Genomic DNA, 16,163 nt, shown 5'->3' with positions numbered 1-16,163 from the left:
TGTCAGCACCCGGGGCAAGGCAAGTAATTTGTGCCCCCTAACCCGTGGATTTGCGCCCCCTAACCCCCAGATGTTGCGGCCGGTGCGGCCGGCCCCCCTGCACCCCCCACGCTACGCCACTGGGAAAGAGCTGTCTTGTTTTACGGCATTTGTTTCCTGGAATGAAGAATACATGGGAGTGGATTGGAAGCTTTCCTACATCTAATCTTTAAGCAATTAACAAACATGTTCCCATCTAACTATACAGGATGTTAATTACAGATTTCTAAACCCTGAAAAACAGAAGAAATCTGACTCTAGGCTAAAGAAAGTCACTGAACAATTAGCGCACTGAGGTTTCCCTTGCCTGCCTAACTAAATTTCACCCAACTAAAAGTTATCAGCTGCAATCAGAACAACTGTCTGACAAAATTTGTGGGGAAAGTTATTTATTGCATTCCTAAAACCACAAGAAAACTATACAGAGCATTTGCCTTAAGTACCCAAAAGGAAGTATGATTCATTGACTGTGTATTTATTTGTCCAAATGTGCTTGTGAGTCACTGAAAACCTGGAATTGAGAATATGAAGCACACACCTAGTAGCTTTTCACAATTTCCTAGTAATCCGGCTAAACCAAAAGACTGGAAAGTGAGATCGGCTGAAATTACTGCTGCAGCGTATAATTTTGGAAAGCTAAGGAGCCCACAAAAGCAAACAGGAAGAGGAAAGCCCAGAGGTGGGGGAAACGCAAATATTTTACATTTCCTTTGGCTTGAAGAAGTTGTATTTTCACACTTCACAGTCTTGCCTACAAAGGTTTCCCTCTGCCTTCTTGGTAAACACAACACAGGCCCCACCAATATCACTAGCTTCCTATCCTATAGTGCATAAGCTTCACAGATCCTAGGTCTTTCTGGCAGCCAAGAACTGCGGACCACGTCTCTCTCCATTGTCCGGATCCTCTGAGGCCCTTTACTCGCTGGGTGCTGTCACACTGGGCAGATGCACGCCACAACAGCCCACCCCACAGCGCAAAGTAATGCGCTCATGGCAATGAAGCATTAGGATACGATAATGCAGGCCACCAACAGGCGGGCACAGCCGCAGATCTCACTGCCCTCCGCCAAACCAAGTCCCTTCTCGGATTCAGATGGCAGAAACAAACCTCTCCATGTTGCTGGAATAGGCCGCATGGCGCAGGTAGGCCCCCGGACTACCAAGCTGCCCGCCGGCGTTGTAGCCGTGAGCCAAAGACCCGTAGGAGCTGGGAGACATCCTGCCATAGAAATCCATAGCGTCGTTCCCCAGGGTGGGCGAGGTGGGCATCCCTAGGCGGGCAGAGGCCCCAAACAGGTGGCTGCCGCCACCGCCGCCACTCTGGGAGTAGGTGCCTTGGTTCACCTGCAGCTGCTGGGTGCTGGGGAGCGGGTAGGAGTAAGGCATGGCATTGTGGGGCCTGTGCAGGCCAGGCCCCGCCGCGCAGCCCTGGCTGGGGTAGGCGGCGGTGCCCGCAAAGGAGCAGGCGTTGGCAGGGGAAGGGGTGACGTCGGGGCTGTGCTGCTGGTGGGCCAACTCCGGGCTGGGCTGCGCCATGAGCGGGCCCAGGCTGAAGAGGGGCGGCTGCGACGGGTAGCAGAGGGCGGCGGGGGCCGCGTAGGGCGCGTTGAGGGCCGGCCCGACGGGCTGGGCCTGCGCCTCGTGCATGTAGGCCGGGTAGGTGGACAAGTCGCTGCGCTTGAAGCGCTTCCTGCGCCGCAAGAAGCTGCCGCTCTCGAACATGTCCCGGGCGTGCGGGTCGAGCGCCCAGTAGCTGCCTTTGCCCGGCCGCCCGGGCTCGCGGGGCACCTTGACGAAGCAGTCGTTGAGCGTCAGGTTGTGGCGGATGCTGTTCTGCCACTTGCGCGGCCCGTCGCGGTAGAAGGGGAAGCGCTCGGTGATGAAGCGGTAGATGCCGCCCAGGGTCAGGCGCCTCTCCGGGGCGTGCGCGATGGCCATGGCGATGAGCGCGATGTAGCTGTACGGGGGCTTGCCGCGCTGCACCGGGCGCTTCCTGCGACGGCCGCCGGGACGCGGGCCTCCTCCCCCTGCCGCCGCCGCCGCTTCTTCTTCCGACGGCTCCGGCTCCAAAGCCTCCCCGTGCGCCGACGGCTCCACCTTAACGAGAGCGGCGAGCCTGGACGCCGAGCCGCCTTCGGAGTCGGCCTGGCCCGCGGCGCACGTCGACGGCTGGGGGCTCTCGGCTGTCATCCCAGGCTCTGGCCCTGCCACCGACGGCGGGGCAGCAGGTCCCAAGGAAGCGACGGGCAGCCTTGGCGATGCGGACGCGCCAGCCTCGCTGCTCCCGGCTGCCTTCCGATGGAGGGTCTCCAAGGCTCCCTCGGTGGCTGCGGGCAATCAGGGGGCCAGGCGGCTTCGGAGTCTGAAGGGCTCAGGTGCCGACGCCGGGAAACTCGCGGGCAAGGCTGGAGAGCGATCCTTGGAGAGGTGACTTGGGGTAGGTTGGATCGGCGGCGTCTGGCGCCCTTGGAACGGAGCGGGCCGCTGTTACCGCGGGTGGCGTCGGTGATCAGAGCTTGCCTTGGACGTGCGGTTGGAACCGAGCGGCGCTGCCTTCAAACAACGCAGCGCTGGCAGTCGGGAGACTGGGATCGAGGCCCCACCGCCCAGAGAGCCACCCAAGTCCGGGCAGAATGGGACTTGGGCGCCGGAGAGGAGACAGCCGCGCAGAAGACTGGGCTGCCCCGGAGCTGGTGCGCGCCTAGTGTCCTCCTGAGCAGCCGACGGGGTGCGCTTTCGGGTATCACTTAATGCTCCCTCCCGCGGAGAGATGCAAGCGCCTTTTCCCTCCCAGCCCCCCCCCCCCAAGCAGAGGGTGAGTCCCGGCCGGATGATGCGCTTTTGTGCCTCCTCCTCCTGCCGCTCGCTGCGCACCTGGGCAGCCGGCACTCCCTTGTAGCTGCTGTGCCTTAAAGGGACGGGCGGAGACGCAGCTTGCCTGAGCAGCCTCTCTTGAGAATGCCGGGGGCGCCGCAGACCGACGGGGCTTTGCCGAGAGGGGTGGCCGAGGGAGGGGCCTGGCCCAGGGCAGGAGCCGGGAGGTGTCATCCGCGGGGAGGTGCGGAGCCAAGCCCGGATGCCAGGTCTTTCCCCGCCTCGGCAGGAGGAACGCAGCCGGCAGGCGCCGAAGGGACACAAGGGAAGGCGGCCCGACGGCGCGCAAGGCGGACGGCTTTGCGCACTGCCCGAGGGGCGCGGCGGCCCTGTTCTCGTGGCGGGGTCGGTGCCTCGGAATTTGGCCATCTGGGCCTTTGCTCGACAGCAAATCCCACGGCCGGCAACAAACCCGGGTTTGCCTTCTTTTGCTCATTTAACAGGAAATCCTAATTCGCCCGCTGCGTTTCACCACGCTTGAGCACTCCTGTGACACTTTTGTAAGACTACACGGGTGCTATACGTTTAAAGCAAAAGTCGAGGCACATTCTTTGCCCTCGAAGAATTCTGAGCGCTGTCATTTGCTACTGGTTGCTGGTTGCTGTAACTCTCTGAGTCCAGGGGGAAACTGCAGCGCCCAGAATTCTTCGAGGGCAAAGAATGTGCGTCGAAGGAATAATGTGTACGCCTACCAGTTAGTTCATTCCCTCCAGTGGGTAGGAATCCTGCAATGGATGTTGGCAGTTTGGAGGGCTCCTGTGCACCAGCACTCTCAGGAAAGGGAGGCAAGCGGGTTGATCCTCACGTGCATTTACTTTGAAGTAAGTCTGCCTTTGTTCAATGGCACTTTCATCTCATTGCAGGGGAGGGGGGTTGACATTTTTGGGCTCCAGGACCACACGCACCTTCGGCCAACCATCCAGGGGCCGCTGGCAGTGGCAGGTGTGCCTCCTCCAGACTCTCTCCTGCAGGCAGGCTTGTATACACACACCTCTCCTCAAGGGATCCCTGCAGATCAGCTGCGGGGGAGGGGCTAGGGGATCGTCTCTGCTGGTCAAATAATTGAACTGATGACCAGCAGGGGGGCAGGTTGCATCCCCATCACAGCAGTCACTGTGTGAACTTTCATTTTTCTTTCTTGCGACTGCCAAAAATCAGTGGGGCTTTATTTGGGCGGGGGGGGGGGATTTGATTGAGGTGGCTGGATCAGAGGCCCCGAATTGTGGGGTTAGCATTGCAGTATTTGGCTGCAATCCTTTACCTGAGAATAAGACTCATCGTACTCAATGGGAGGTACTTTTGAACAGACATGTATAGTAGTATTGTACCGCTCGGCTGTATCCCCATTAATTCACCAGGTCTTTTGACAACGGCAGTGGACTGCTTTGCATATACAGCTGCAATCGCCGAGGACCAAAGAGGTGGGGCACTCGCAATCAACTTGCAATAGCTATTCCTCCTCTTTTTCCCTCCAGGAAAGAAAGCATGGTGAGGGAAGTAAGCAAGCATTTTTCACCTCTGCGCCCCCCCCCTTTGAGAATTTTGCTTAATAGGAGCCCGTCAAATCCCAGTCAGTCAACGGAGGACTCCTAGCCATTTAGGGAAGCGAATGTCTAGTGATTGCTGGGTGAGGATTCATTGAAAGCTCTGGTGCCTTTCCTTGAAATGTAGATGATTAGTTTGAGTTTAAATAAAAGGGGCGGGTGTATTATTATTATTATTATTATTATTATTATTATTTATACCCCGCCCTCCCCGGCCAGAGCCGGGCTCAGGGCAGCTAACACCAGTAAAATTACAGTAAAAATATAATAGGGAAAAAAACACCACAATTTAAAACACAGGTTAAAATGCAATTTAAAATGCAGCCTCATTTTAAAAGTAGCCCATAGATTTCACTTTGCAAAATCATCAATGCTGTGGAGAGAGGTTATGGAATATTTTCTCTCACACCGCACTCGAATTCTGTGTGTTGGAGAAGGGTTGTGACCCAGTGAACAGACAAAAAGAAAGTACGTACTGCACTTCACTTGTGGGCAGAGTTGACTTTTGGTGGTGATGCTTCCTGTTAAGGTGGTTTTAAAAGGGGACGGGGAAATTCACACAGAAGAGACCTGTCAACAGGCTAACAGCCAGGATGGCTACCTTAAACCATTGCTGGTGGGGCAGGGGTGTCAAACGGGGTGGGCTGCGGGGTGTTGACACCACCTTCATGCTGTTTTTGCTTGTGGGCTTCCGAGAGGTCCCTAGCCAGCCACTGTTAGAAATGAGCTGACCTGACCCAGCAGAGCCCTTGCTCGCTTATGTATTTATTTATTGTGCTAATGTTTATGCTGCTTCCCATCCGTAGCACCCAAAGCACCTTGCAGAAATAACAGCAATACAATATGCCCATGAAACATCAATCAGCCGCCACCACGGCCGCGTACAACCACAGTCATGAAACAACATGCTATATAAACTCGGGCAGAAATGGTAACGGCACGAGTGTCTGAAATGAGGTGTTTATGTCTTGGAATGAATCTGTTTCATTCGGTGGCTCTGCTTGCATCAGTTTCTCCAGACTTTTGCATCCACTGATCTAGGATCTAATTTGGCTAGAATCTGGATAAGTGTAGCTCCTCTGCAGGTTAGGATGCTGGCCGAGTAAAATATGTTTTCGGTCAAAGTGAACAAGGTGGTCAAGAGAGCTAGAATACTGTGATGCCCAAGGGGAGAAGCCATGAGCCAGAAATGTCCCTGGCTTACCTTACAAGGTTGTTAAGAAGGATTACTTAGTTAAGGAACGTAAAGTTCATTGAACATTCTAAAAATGCTGTATAAATACTAAGGTGGCATTCCATACTCATTTACAAGGGAGTAAATCCCATTAATGGGATGCGGGTGGTGTTGTGGGTTAAACCACAGAGCCTAGGACTTGCCAATCAGAAGGACGGCAGTTCGAATCCCCGCGACGGGGTGAGCTCCTGTTGCTCGGTCCCAGCTCCTGCCAACCTAGCAGTTTGAAAGCACGTCAAAGTGCAAGTAGATAAATAGGTACCGCTCCAGCAGGAAGGTAAACAGTGTTTCCGTGTGCTGTTCTGGTTCGCCAGAAGCGGCTTAGTCATGCTGGCCACATGACCCAGAAGCTGTACGCCAGCTCCCTCGGCCAGTAAAGCGAGATGAGCACCACAACCCCAGAGTCGGCCACGACTGGACCTAATGGTCAGGGGTCACTTTACCTTTTTAAGTCCAATTAAACTCAATGGGGATCGCTTTTGCATAGGCTGTACAGAATCCCACTGTAATATTATCCAAATAAGGATTCCCCCCCCCCAAAAAAAAAATTCAATTTTGATGAGGAATTGAAATGGTGCTTAAGTTTTATAAAAAGTGTTGTTGGAGTGAAGTTGAACCAATATTCATTTAGAAACGCTGCGGTCTAATCTTGAAGGCTCACACACCCGCCACAGCCATTGAAGAGTATAGGCTCTCTTTCCTTTGTGAATTCTGCACTTGCTCAGGGAGCCCTTTCATTCTATTCTTAGCCCACATCTCCAAGGTTGATGAACTCTGCAGCACAGGAAAAGAAACAGCTCCTCCTCAAACAGCTATGTTGCATGCTACACATTTTCTGTTTTGTGAAGAGAAGTAACCATCTGCTTGAATCTCTCCCATTGAAATTTCTGGGACTTTTATTTTTATTTTATTTTAAATATTTATGTTCTCTTTTCTTTGTGCAGTCCAATGTGAATAATTAGCTACAATAAAACAACCCCTCACCAAAACCAACATCTCAGAACCACAAACCGGCATCCATAGTACTGAGCTCCATACACTGGTTTCAGCAGGATCAAACCAAATGACTTTACCCTCGTGGGTTGTGATTGCATTGAAAAGTTACTGTCACAGATGTGGACCATGGAATGATCAATACGCCAGTGCTAGAGAGAGAGCCCCCCCCCCGAAAAGGACTCTCTTGAGCTGCGTTTACTCCAATGGGATGCCGGGCTTTGTGTTTAGCTCAATTAGAACAAGTGAAAATGAGAATCAAGGAACCATAATTTATTGAATATAAGGTTGGAGACATCCTGAAGCATACAGGTGACTGTTGACAATGCAAGCTTGTATGCATATTTATTCAGAAGTAGGTCACATTGACCTCAGTGCTGCCTAGTCCCTTGAAAGTATGGATAGGATCGTGCATAAATGGACCTTCCATGTTCAGATAAAGTATACCGCTCTGAATACCATGCAGAAGACAAGCAACAGGGAGTGGTTGCCTCTCTTAAGAACTGCTTGTAAGCTTCCCAAGCGCTGCTTGTGTAGCCCGATCCTATCAATGCTTATTCAAAAGTAATACTGTATTTATTTCAATGGGACTTGCTCCTAGTGCATAAGATCAGTGGCGTAGCGTGGGGGGTGCAGGGGGGGCCGGCCGTACCGGGCGTAACATCTGGGGGTTAGGGTTAGGGGACGCAAATCCACGGGTTAGGGGGCGCCTTGCCCCGGGTGCTGACAACCCACGCTACGCCACTGCATAAGATTGCAGTCATACCCATCTGGCACGTCTTTGCTAGGAAGTAAGCCTCACCTCATTCAACAGGGCCTTAGTTCCAGGGGGATGTGCGCAGGATCTCAGCCTGAGAATGCTGGCCTCGTGCCCCTTTGGCCAGATTTAGAAGGGCAAATCTCACCTATTTCCTAATGGCCAGTAAGAAAGAAATTAGGAATAATTATATGAATCCAATGTTATTCCGTTGCGCAAACCTTTATAACTTAATCAGCTAAGAGGTTGAATTATTATAGAAATGTCAAATAGAAACTAGAATTTGGATAGATCTGCTACATATGGGGAAAAACACAAAAGGATATAGGACTGCTGTTGCAGAAGGCAGCTCAAGAGATGACGCCGAAATGGGTGGCTAGAACCATCCAAATCAGAGGCAAGTCTTAACGACTAGATTAAATAGATTTCTCTCTCCTACCCAGACCATTTTACAAACTCTTGCCTTTTAAGCGGTGCTGTACATACATCTCTTTAAAAAGGAGTTTAAAAACAAGTTTTGTTTTCAAAGGTAAGTCACACGAATATACGTGGTTACTTTCTGTTTCAGGAACGTCTCTCTATTCTAACCAGTTTGCTCTGAACAAACCTAGCGAGGACCCTCGCCTTTAACCCTGCGTTTTCAAGTCCAGGGACGCAGCTCTGTTGAGAAAAACCCCTTTTGAGTTGAGGTTATGATTTACCTAGTTTGCTCAGGGAGCCCCAAATAAGCTATTTCGAAATTAAGTTCGCAAATATTATTCTGCAGAATATTTTGCAAATACATTCTTTTGCAATTTACACCCCCCTCCCAACACACTGAGGAGAATTAAGTGCAATTCACACCGTCTTATTTTTGCAAGCACATCATGCTATTTTGCGGGTTTTTAAATCCCTCCCTGTCTCCAAATGCGCTGAAGATAATGAAATCCTTCCCATCCACTTCACTGTAAGAAATACGCTTTCTTCAATTTTTTTTTTTAAATTGGGGCGCTAGGAATAAACCGGGGCGGGGAACAACCTTTCGTAGCGATGCACTTCATGAAGATGGCAGACTGAATATTGTAACTAAAATAAAATATCCACGAAGTTTTTGTTTTTTTTCCTGTTGGAGGGGGTTCCTTCAGAGAGCGCAAGTTCTCAGTGTTGTGCATTGCAGTCGCGAGGTGTCGGAAAAAACGTTTGGGGTCGGGTGTTTTTTTCCTTTTCTGAAATACACTCAAGTCACTTTGAAATGAAAAGGAAAGCTTGTAAACGAAATTCGTGGTTTTCGTTCGTTTGCTCCCCAGTTTCCCAGAAAGTGACCGGCGGAATGCGCTCCGTTTCTAAGGCGCGCAAAAACAAGCTTTCCGAACGCGTTAGGGGCGCTTCTTCGTCTGTTCTCCAGAGCTGACTGAACAGCAAATCTCTCGTCCCGAAAAGCTTCCAAGTCCCCCCAAAATAGTTTCGTTAATAAAATACATCCGTTGCTGCTTTTTCCGTTCAATCACTTTTTGCTTTCGAAATATATTGAGGCTTACGGTGCGTAATCGTTCTTTTATCATCGTAATCGCGCGGCACTTCTTATTGCAACGATGGGAAGCATTTTGCATTTGTACACTCACAAACACCCACCTGCCCAGGACTTGCGGCAGCCAGAGCAGATTTATCAAGTCCTTTAAACCCCCAGAGCTTGGGCCGGGTAGCTCAGAAGACCAAAACTCTTTGCAACGGGAAGGAAGCGCCGCTGATTGCAATGGGACTTACTTGGACAAATAATAAGGGTGCCATAAGTGGTTTTTTAAAATGCTTTTTCTTTAAAATAAAAATATGGTCACCCTATTTTAAGTACTTTTATTTGGAAGCAATAACCGTAGGTCCCCCCTCACCCCACCCCGTTTTGTGTAAAGTTTGGGCGATTGTTTCCTGGATTGTACAACAGTAAACGACGCAAGGCATTTGTTTGGATCGCTGAAACAGACTCCTCCAAATGATTTCTGATTTCCTCGATTTCTGATGGGGTTCCTTCTGTGCCAAGTGAGAGCAGATCTCACTCACCTTTACTTGGAAGTAAGTCCCACCTTACTCAAGTGGGATGTGCACAGGAATGCAGCCTTAAATCTTACTGAATTCTATTCACTTGTAAGGTGCCCTTATTCTTCTGGTTGGTGCGTAAAAACGTTTTGTTATGTCTAGTTCCGCTACTGCTAACGTCGTGTTTTGTGCTACCTGTTTTTATTCCGTTACATGTTCGTTTAAATAATACATTGTTTATGTCGGGGTGGAGAGACAAAAGCAGTAAATCCTGGCCGTGTTGTGCTGAATCTAATTTTCAAAGATGTGTGTTTAAGATCAAGGATCAGCAAACTATAAATCATACTGTGGACATTGTTGACTTCTGGGTTTGTATGTTTGTTTTTTTAAAAAGATCTAGGGATTTTATCCAGCGTTAGGCCTCTTCAGAGTAGCTCCACTGATATTAATAGACAGACAAATTTGGGCCTGCTCTTTGATAGGTCTACTCTTAGTTGTATATAACTGCAATTTGTTCATTTACTCACGATAAAGCCTAATTAAACTCATAGGCTGTTACTTCTGAGTAAACAGAGATAGGATCGGGCTGGGAAATATTTGATTGTGGGGTTTATTGGCCAGCTTTTTCAACGGTTGTTCCTAGTTCGTTTTTTGTTTTACTGTGTAGTTTGCGTTCTTATTTTGTATTTTCACGTTGTGATCTTCGGAGGAAGGGCAGAATACAAATTTAATAAACAATAATATTAATAGTAACAACTCACTGAAACTAATCAACAATCTTGCTGGGCAAGAGCTTTGCAGTCCCATTCATTAGATGGAAGAGAGCGAAAGACCCGCTTAGGGGTACAGTATGGAGTTCACATCTGTATTTCTGAGTGAGCAATCCTGCGCCTACTTACTCTGGAGTAAGCTGCTTGTGAGACTTGCTTTGGAGTAAACAGGAATCGGATCGGAATGCACACGTCTCTCCAGAAGTGTCCTACGGTCCTAAGTCCACTTTTCCATTGATTTCGGCTGGAATCGAAGCGGAGATCGGATCAAATGGAAAGTTGTTGGTTTTTTGCAAGGCAGGGGGAGGAGGAGGAATGAAGTTTTAGGCGTGCGTGAGCCATATTTACCATTAAGATGGTTGCATTGCGTATGACTTGCGGAGCTGGACACGTTGCTCGTTAAATATAGTTATTTAAATCCCTTTTAGCTACGATGAGTGGGCGCTTCGTGTTTGCTTTTTAAAACAGCGGCAACAACAAACATTTATTTCAAAGCGGTGCTTGCAGCCTTGACTCTGGGAAGCAAAATATTCGTATAATCCTGTCCCCCACCCCTCTTTGTTAGTGTTCTCGACAGGTTTCAATCCTGTCAGACCTACTTTGGTTTTCTAAAAACGGGAACCCAAAGATCTGCCAACCACAGCCCCGTGCAAAATACAGAATGGTTAGAATTAAAGGGCAAGGGTGCCTCTCAGCACATTCTGAGGTTCAGAATTTGATTTTCAGTACCAGAACTGAACTGAGCCCCAGACCTTGCGCTGACACTGTTCTTGCTTGGCTTTCTTCATTTCATCATCAGGCTACTGTAAGGGGAGGGGGGAGAGAAATAATTTAATTATTTTATATCCTGCTTTTGAACAATTGTGGGTGGCTCAAACACCCTTGACTATCTACAGAAAATTAGTTGGAGATCACTTCCTAGATTCTGTTGTAGCCTCCTAGCCTTACCTGTCCCCTCATCAATAAACATTTGAATTCTAATTTAAGATGCCAACCCAAAAAGATCTAATACCCATAAAATAATTACAGTGGCGTAGCGTGGGGGGTGCAGGGGGGGCCGGCAGCACCGGGCGCAACATCTGGGGGTTAGGGTTAGGGGTGCAAATCCACGGGTTAGGGGGCACAAATTACTTGCCTTGCCCCGGGTGCTGACAACCCACGCTACGCCACTGAATAATTAAGACCTTCAACCTGGATTTGAATCTGAATTAACCTCAAATGCTTAATTTCAGTTGGAATCTTGTTTACAGCATGCACGGTTGATGCTGTCCCACAGACGGCTGGCTCTGGGACCTAAATTGTGCTCTCAAGAACAGGGGTTAGCAACCTTTTTCAGCCGTGGGCCGGTCCACTGTCCCTCAGACCATGCCAGATTATATTTTGAATTAAGAAATGAACGAATTCCTACCCAGAGATGCATTTTAAATAAAAGCACACATTCTACTCATGTAAAAACACGCTGATTCCTAGACCGTCTGAGGGCCGGATTTAGAAGGTGATTGGGCCGCATCCGGCCCACAGACCTTAGGTTGCCTACCCCTGCTCTAGAATCTTTCATCTCTAAATGGATTTATCTTTCAAATGTGTTTCTAAAGGAGAAAAAATGTAGTATAAACACCAACAACTGGGAAACCTGTGAACGCTGCAGTTGGAGAACAGCCTTTACCAAAGGTGTCATGATGACACTTGAACTCCGGACGCAAGGGAGAAATGTGCTAAGAGGAAGGCACAGTTGGCAAATCCACACCCTGATCAACTCCTGCCCAGAAACCAAAGTCCCCACTGTGGAAGGACATGTGGTTCCAGAATTGGCCTCCGCAGTCACTTACGGACTCATTGTTAAAACCGTGTTTATGGAAGACAATCTTACTCAGCTAAGAGTGATCGCCAAAGAAGAAGAAGACATTTTCATCTCATTTACATCTCTCCTCCCTCCAAGAGTATTCAGCCAGTAGGATCAGAGCACTGGGACAGACTCTTTCTGAAACTTCATTAGAAACTGATTTTGAGAGCACAATCCCACCACATGTGCCTGCAGTTGCCCAGACCATTGCACCCTCTCCAACACTCTGGAGACAGTGGGTTGTTAATACAAGAAAGTTTGAGAGGTATCAAATGCCATTTAAATAAAATTTTCCACACACGATGCTAGTGACCTGAGACATTGGGGCTTGGAGGTTCAGTGTGGGGGCACAGAATCACTAGCTAGGCTCAGGATCAGTTATGGGGCATTATAAACATCTTGTCTTTTCTCTTGTCAAACTGAATTGGGTGGGTGGGTGGGATTAGAGCTTTGAAAAAGGCCTCGCCAGCCAAATGCTTTTAGCTATGGCTCATCTGCATCAAGCCTGTTGACTTAACAAAGGTGTCGAACAATAACCAGGTTGATGAAAGAAAGAGAAGAGGGGATTTTATGGGGCAGGGGAAGTGCCACATGTGCTGAACTTGGACTGAAGAAATGCTGAGCATACAAAGCTTGCTATGTAGGACTTGGAAATCTAATCTGGGTCAACACTGTCAGCTCAATTTCCTCACATGCACACTTACGCCAGAATTTGCAGTTGGTAAACAATAGAGAACTCCTGATAGCTCCAAGCCTACATTTGGCCAAGGGCGCAGCAACAGCTAACTGCAAAGTCTCAATGGAGAATGTCCTGGTCAGTCATGCCTCAGATCTGTTCTTGAATGTTTGACGGTAATATTTTCAGTTCCATCGACAAGGTGCTGAGTTGCCTTGAGACACCTTTGTACAAAAATTTGGCTGAAAGCGACACAAATACTACTGTGAACACCAGGGCGCAGGGCAGAATTGTTGTTGTTTAGTCGTTTAGTCATGTCTGATTCTTCGTGACACCGTGGACCAGAGCATGCCAGGCACTCCTGTCTTCCACTGCCTCCTGCAGTTTGGTCAAACTCATGCTGGTAGCTTCGAGAACACTGTCCAACCATCTCGTCCTCTGTCGTCCCCTTCTCCTTGTGCCCTCAATCTTTCCCAACATCAGGGTCTTTTCCAGGGAGTCTTCTCTTCTCATGAGGTGGCCAAAGTATTGGAGCCTCAGCTTCAGGATCTGTCCTTCCAGTGAGCACACAGGGCTAATTTCCTTCAGAATGGATAGGTTTGATCTTCTTGCAGTCTATGGGACTCTCAAGAGTCTCCTCCAGCACCATAATTCAAAAGCATCAATTCTTCGTCGATCAGCCTTCTTTATGGTCCAGCTCTCACTTTTATACATCACTACTGGGAAAACCATGGCTTTAACTATACGGACCTTTAACTAAACGGCTTTAACTACACAGACCACCTGCAGCAGGAACCGGCAAGCCACTCCAGTATACCTGCCAAGAAAACTCCATGGACAAAGACAACAGGGCAGAATTACTACAATGTTAATCTGAAGCGCCTTTACTTGAAGCCTGTGGGTGAGTTAACTGTGAGGAGAAGGCCAGCTGCAGGCCTGGTTCTGTGGCTCCTTCTCACATTCATGGCAAGCGTTTCTTCTGAAAACCCCTAAGTCCACTTCCGCTGTCCACATCTGAGAGAAAAAGAGAAGCCTAGTTTTTTCATGATGGTTGCCAATTCACTCCTTTTCATAGCAAATCAGGAACAGATATGCAAATAACTGGGCTTGACTTCTTTTGGGCAGAGGCAAAATATTTTCCTAATCTGAAGCTGAAGGTTGCTCGGCTATGCTTGACTTGCGCTCTTTGCAAGTCTTTAGGAGGCTCCAGAGGTCAGTGCCTGAAATGCAGTTTAACCTGTTGCCTGCTGGCCTGAAAGGAGGATTTTCCCCTCCCGTGTTTTGAACGTGGAATCAAATAATGTGGTCTTTCTCTTTTCTAGTGTGTAAAATGTAGGTGCAAATTTGCTGAGGGGGAGGGGGGAGTCAGTGTTTCTGTTCTAAACCACTGAAATGTTTCCAGTTCACCAAGGATTGCAGTTCTAAACCAAGTGTGAGGAAGCTCTGGCCTTCTGGATATTGCTGAACTACAACTCCCCAAAGCCCCAGCAAGCATGGCCAGTGGTTAGGATGATGGGAGTTGTAGTTCTGCAACATCTGGAGGGGCAAAGGTTCCCCAAACCCTTTTAAAACCCATTTATTAGGGACTAAGTCCCATTTAACTCAATTGGACTGTTCTCAGTAAAAATGTATAGGACTGTACTGCAGTTGTGTTCTGGGCAGTAAGGAGTATTTTACTCACACTAGTTGGGTGAACAAATGACAAATTCTCTCTCTCACACACAAACACACCCTTCAATCCATGTTTAACACACTCCTAACTTTGGAGTAAGGGACGCGGGTGGCGCCGTGGGTTAAACCACAGAGCCTAGGACTTGCCAATCAGAAGGTTGGCGGTTCAAATCCCCGCGACGGGGTGAGCTCCTGTTGCTCGGTCCCTGCTCCTGCCAACCTAGCAGTTCGAAAGCACGTCAAAGAGCAAGTGGATAAACAGGTACCGCTCCGGCGGGAAGGTAAACAGCGTTTCCGTGCGCTGCTCTGGTTCGCCAGAAGCGGCTTAGTCATGCTGGCCACGTGACCCGGAAGCTGTACGCCGGCTCCCTAGGCCAATAAAGCGAGATGAGCGCCGCAACCCCAGAGTCGGCCACGACTGGACCTAATGGTCAGGGGTCCCTTTACCTTTAAGTTTGGAGTAACAATTTGAATTCCATAGGTGAATGTGACAATAATTTAGACTAAGAGCAGGGGAGAGACTTATATTTTATTTTTCGTTGTTTTGCTGCTCTGTAAAAGCACAATATACAGTGATGGCACCAAATACAGAATTCTTGTTGTTTTTATTGTTGCCTTTGTTCGTAGTGGCATATGTATTATCCCATAATAAATGTATGTTGTTTAGAGTAGCTCTTCAGGAATATTATATGAAACACGCTTCAAGAGAGGATGTTGGTAGAGGACCAGTCCATGTCTAAATTGCAAGGAAAGTCTTTCCATGAGAGCTTCTTTAACTGATATCTATTCCTTGAGATTTCTAGGCTGTATCCATGTGTTAAGACAGACCATCAGAAACCTAACAATTTGGAGTTAAATATCCGAGTTCAGCCACAGGAGAAATGTTGTAACGTGTAAGTTTGTGTGCTTTTTGCTGTTGGACAAGGAAAATTCATGTTACCTTGCATGTTTCTCTATTTGTGTTGGCTGCCAATAAATTGAGAGCCAAATCTGTGGTTCAACTCTGAACGTCTTTGTTGTTGTTATGGCTTATACCTAAACAAATAAATATGTTGCTACTACTGCTGACTCCTGTGGGGCATATGCTATTTTGCAAAGCGCATGCCATGCAGGGTTAAGCTACCAATTTGCAACTTTAGTTGCAATAATAAAAAAATTCCTTCCAGTAGCACCTTAAAGACCAACTAAGTTAGTTCTTGGTATGAGCTTTCGTGTGCATGCACACTTCTTCAGATACACTGAAACAGAAGTTGCCAGTTCCTTCTATATAGTGAGAAGGTGGGGAGGGGTATTACTCAGAAGGGTGGTGGGAATGGGAGATTGGCAGATGGCTGAGATGAGCCTGTTGACGACTCTTAGTTGCGTTAGTTTATTTCTTTCACGTCCCCCATGACTTTGGAGCTGGATTTTAGCTTCATCACAAACCTGGAAGGTAGGTTAGGGTGATAAATGGTTTCATAATTGTCACATAATGAATTCTGCAGGCAGTCAGGACGTTAAACCTGGGTTTCTTCATGTCCCAGCCTAGCATTTTGGCTGCTACACCACGCTGATTTCATCTCATCTTTGCTTTTCCCCATTCCCAACGTGTGTTCCATTTAATACACATTTGTTTAAGTGGTTACCATATGATTTCCAACTGTGCAATTTCCTATCCTGCCATAGCAATAATAATAGGAAAATGATATAAGAACGTACGCAAAATAAACCCCAGCTGCTGAGATCTGGTTTCTTTTCAACCGGTTTAGGACC

The 16,163-nt window shown here is 48.3% G+C and overlaps 1 protein-coding gene and 1 long non-coding RNA gene across 2 annotated transcripts in view; one reads left to right on the top strand and one right to left on the bottom strand.

The window, feature by feature from the left end:
- LOC310696528 overlaps nt 1-16,163 on the top strand; it is a 131,152-nt gene that overhangs the window by 1,247 nt on the left and 113,742 nt on the right. The window lies entirely within an intron of this gene.
- On the bottom strand, nt 124-2,909 carry FOXE1 (forkhead box E1). The gene has a single exon (XM_083481916.1). The coding sequence runs from the start codon at nt 2,227-2,229 to the stop codon at nt 1,129-1,131; it is 1,101 nt and encodes a 366-aa protein (XP_083338042.1). The 5' UTR covers nt 2,230-2,909; the 3' UTR covers nt 124-1,128.

The sequence above is a fragment of the Podarcis liolepis genome (genome assembly GCF_965112155.1).
Source record: "Podarcis liolepis genome assembly, chromosome: 17".
NCBI lineage: Eukaryota > Metazoa > Chordata > Lepidosauria > Squamata > Lacertidae > Podarcis > Podarcis liolepis.
This window is presented reverse-complemented; position numbering and strand designations above follow the sequence as displayed.

Coding starts and splice junctions, on each gene's coding strand:
- FOXE1 (XM_083481916.1), bottom strand. CDS start 2,229: ATGACAGCCGAGAGCCCCCAGCCGTCGACGTGCGCCGCGGGCCAGGCC.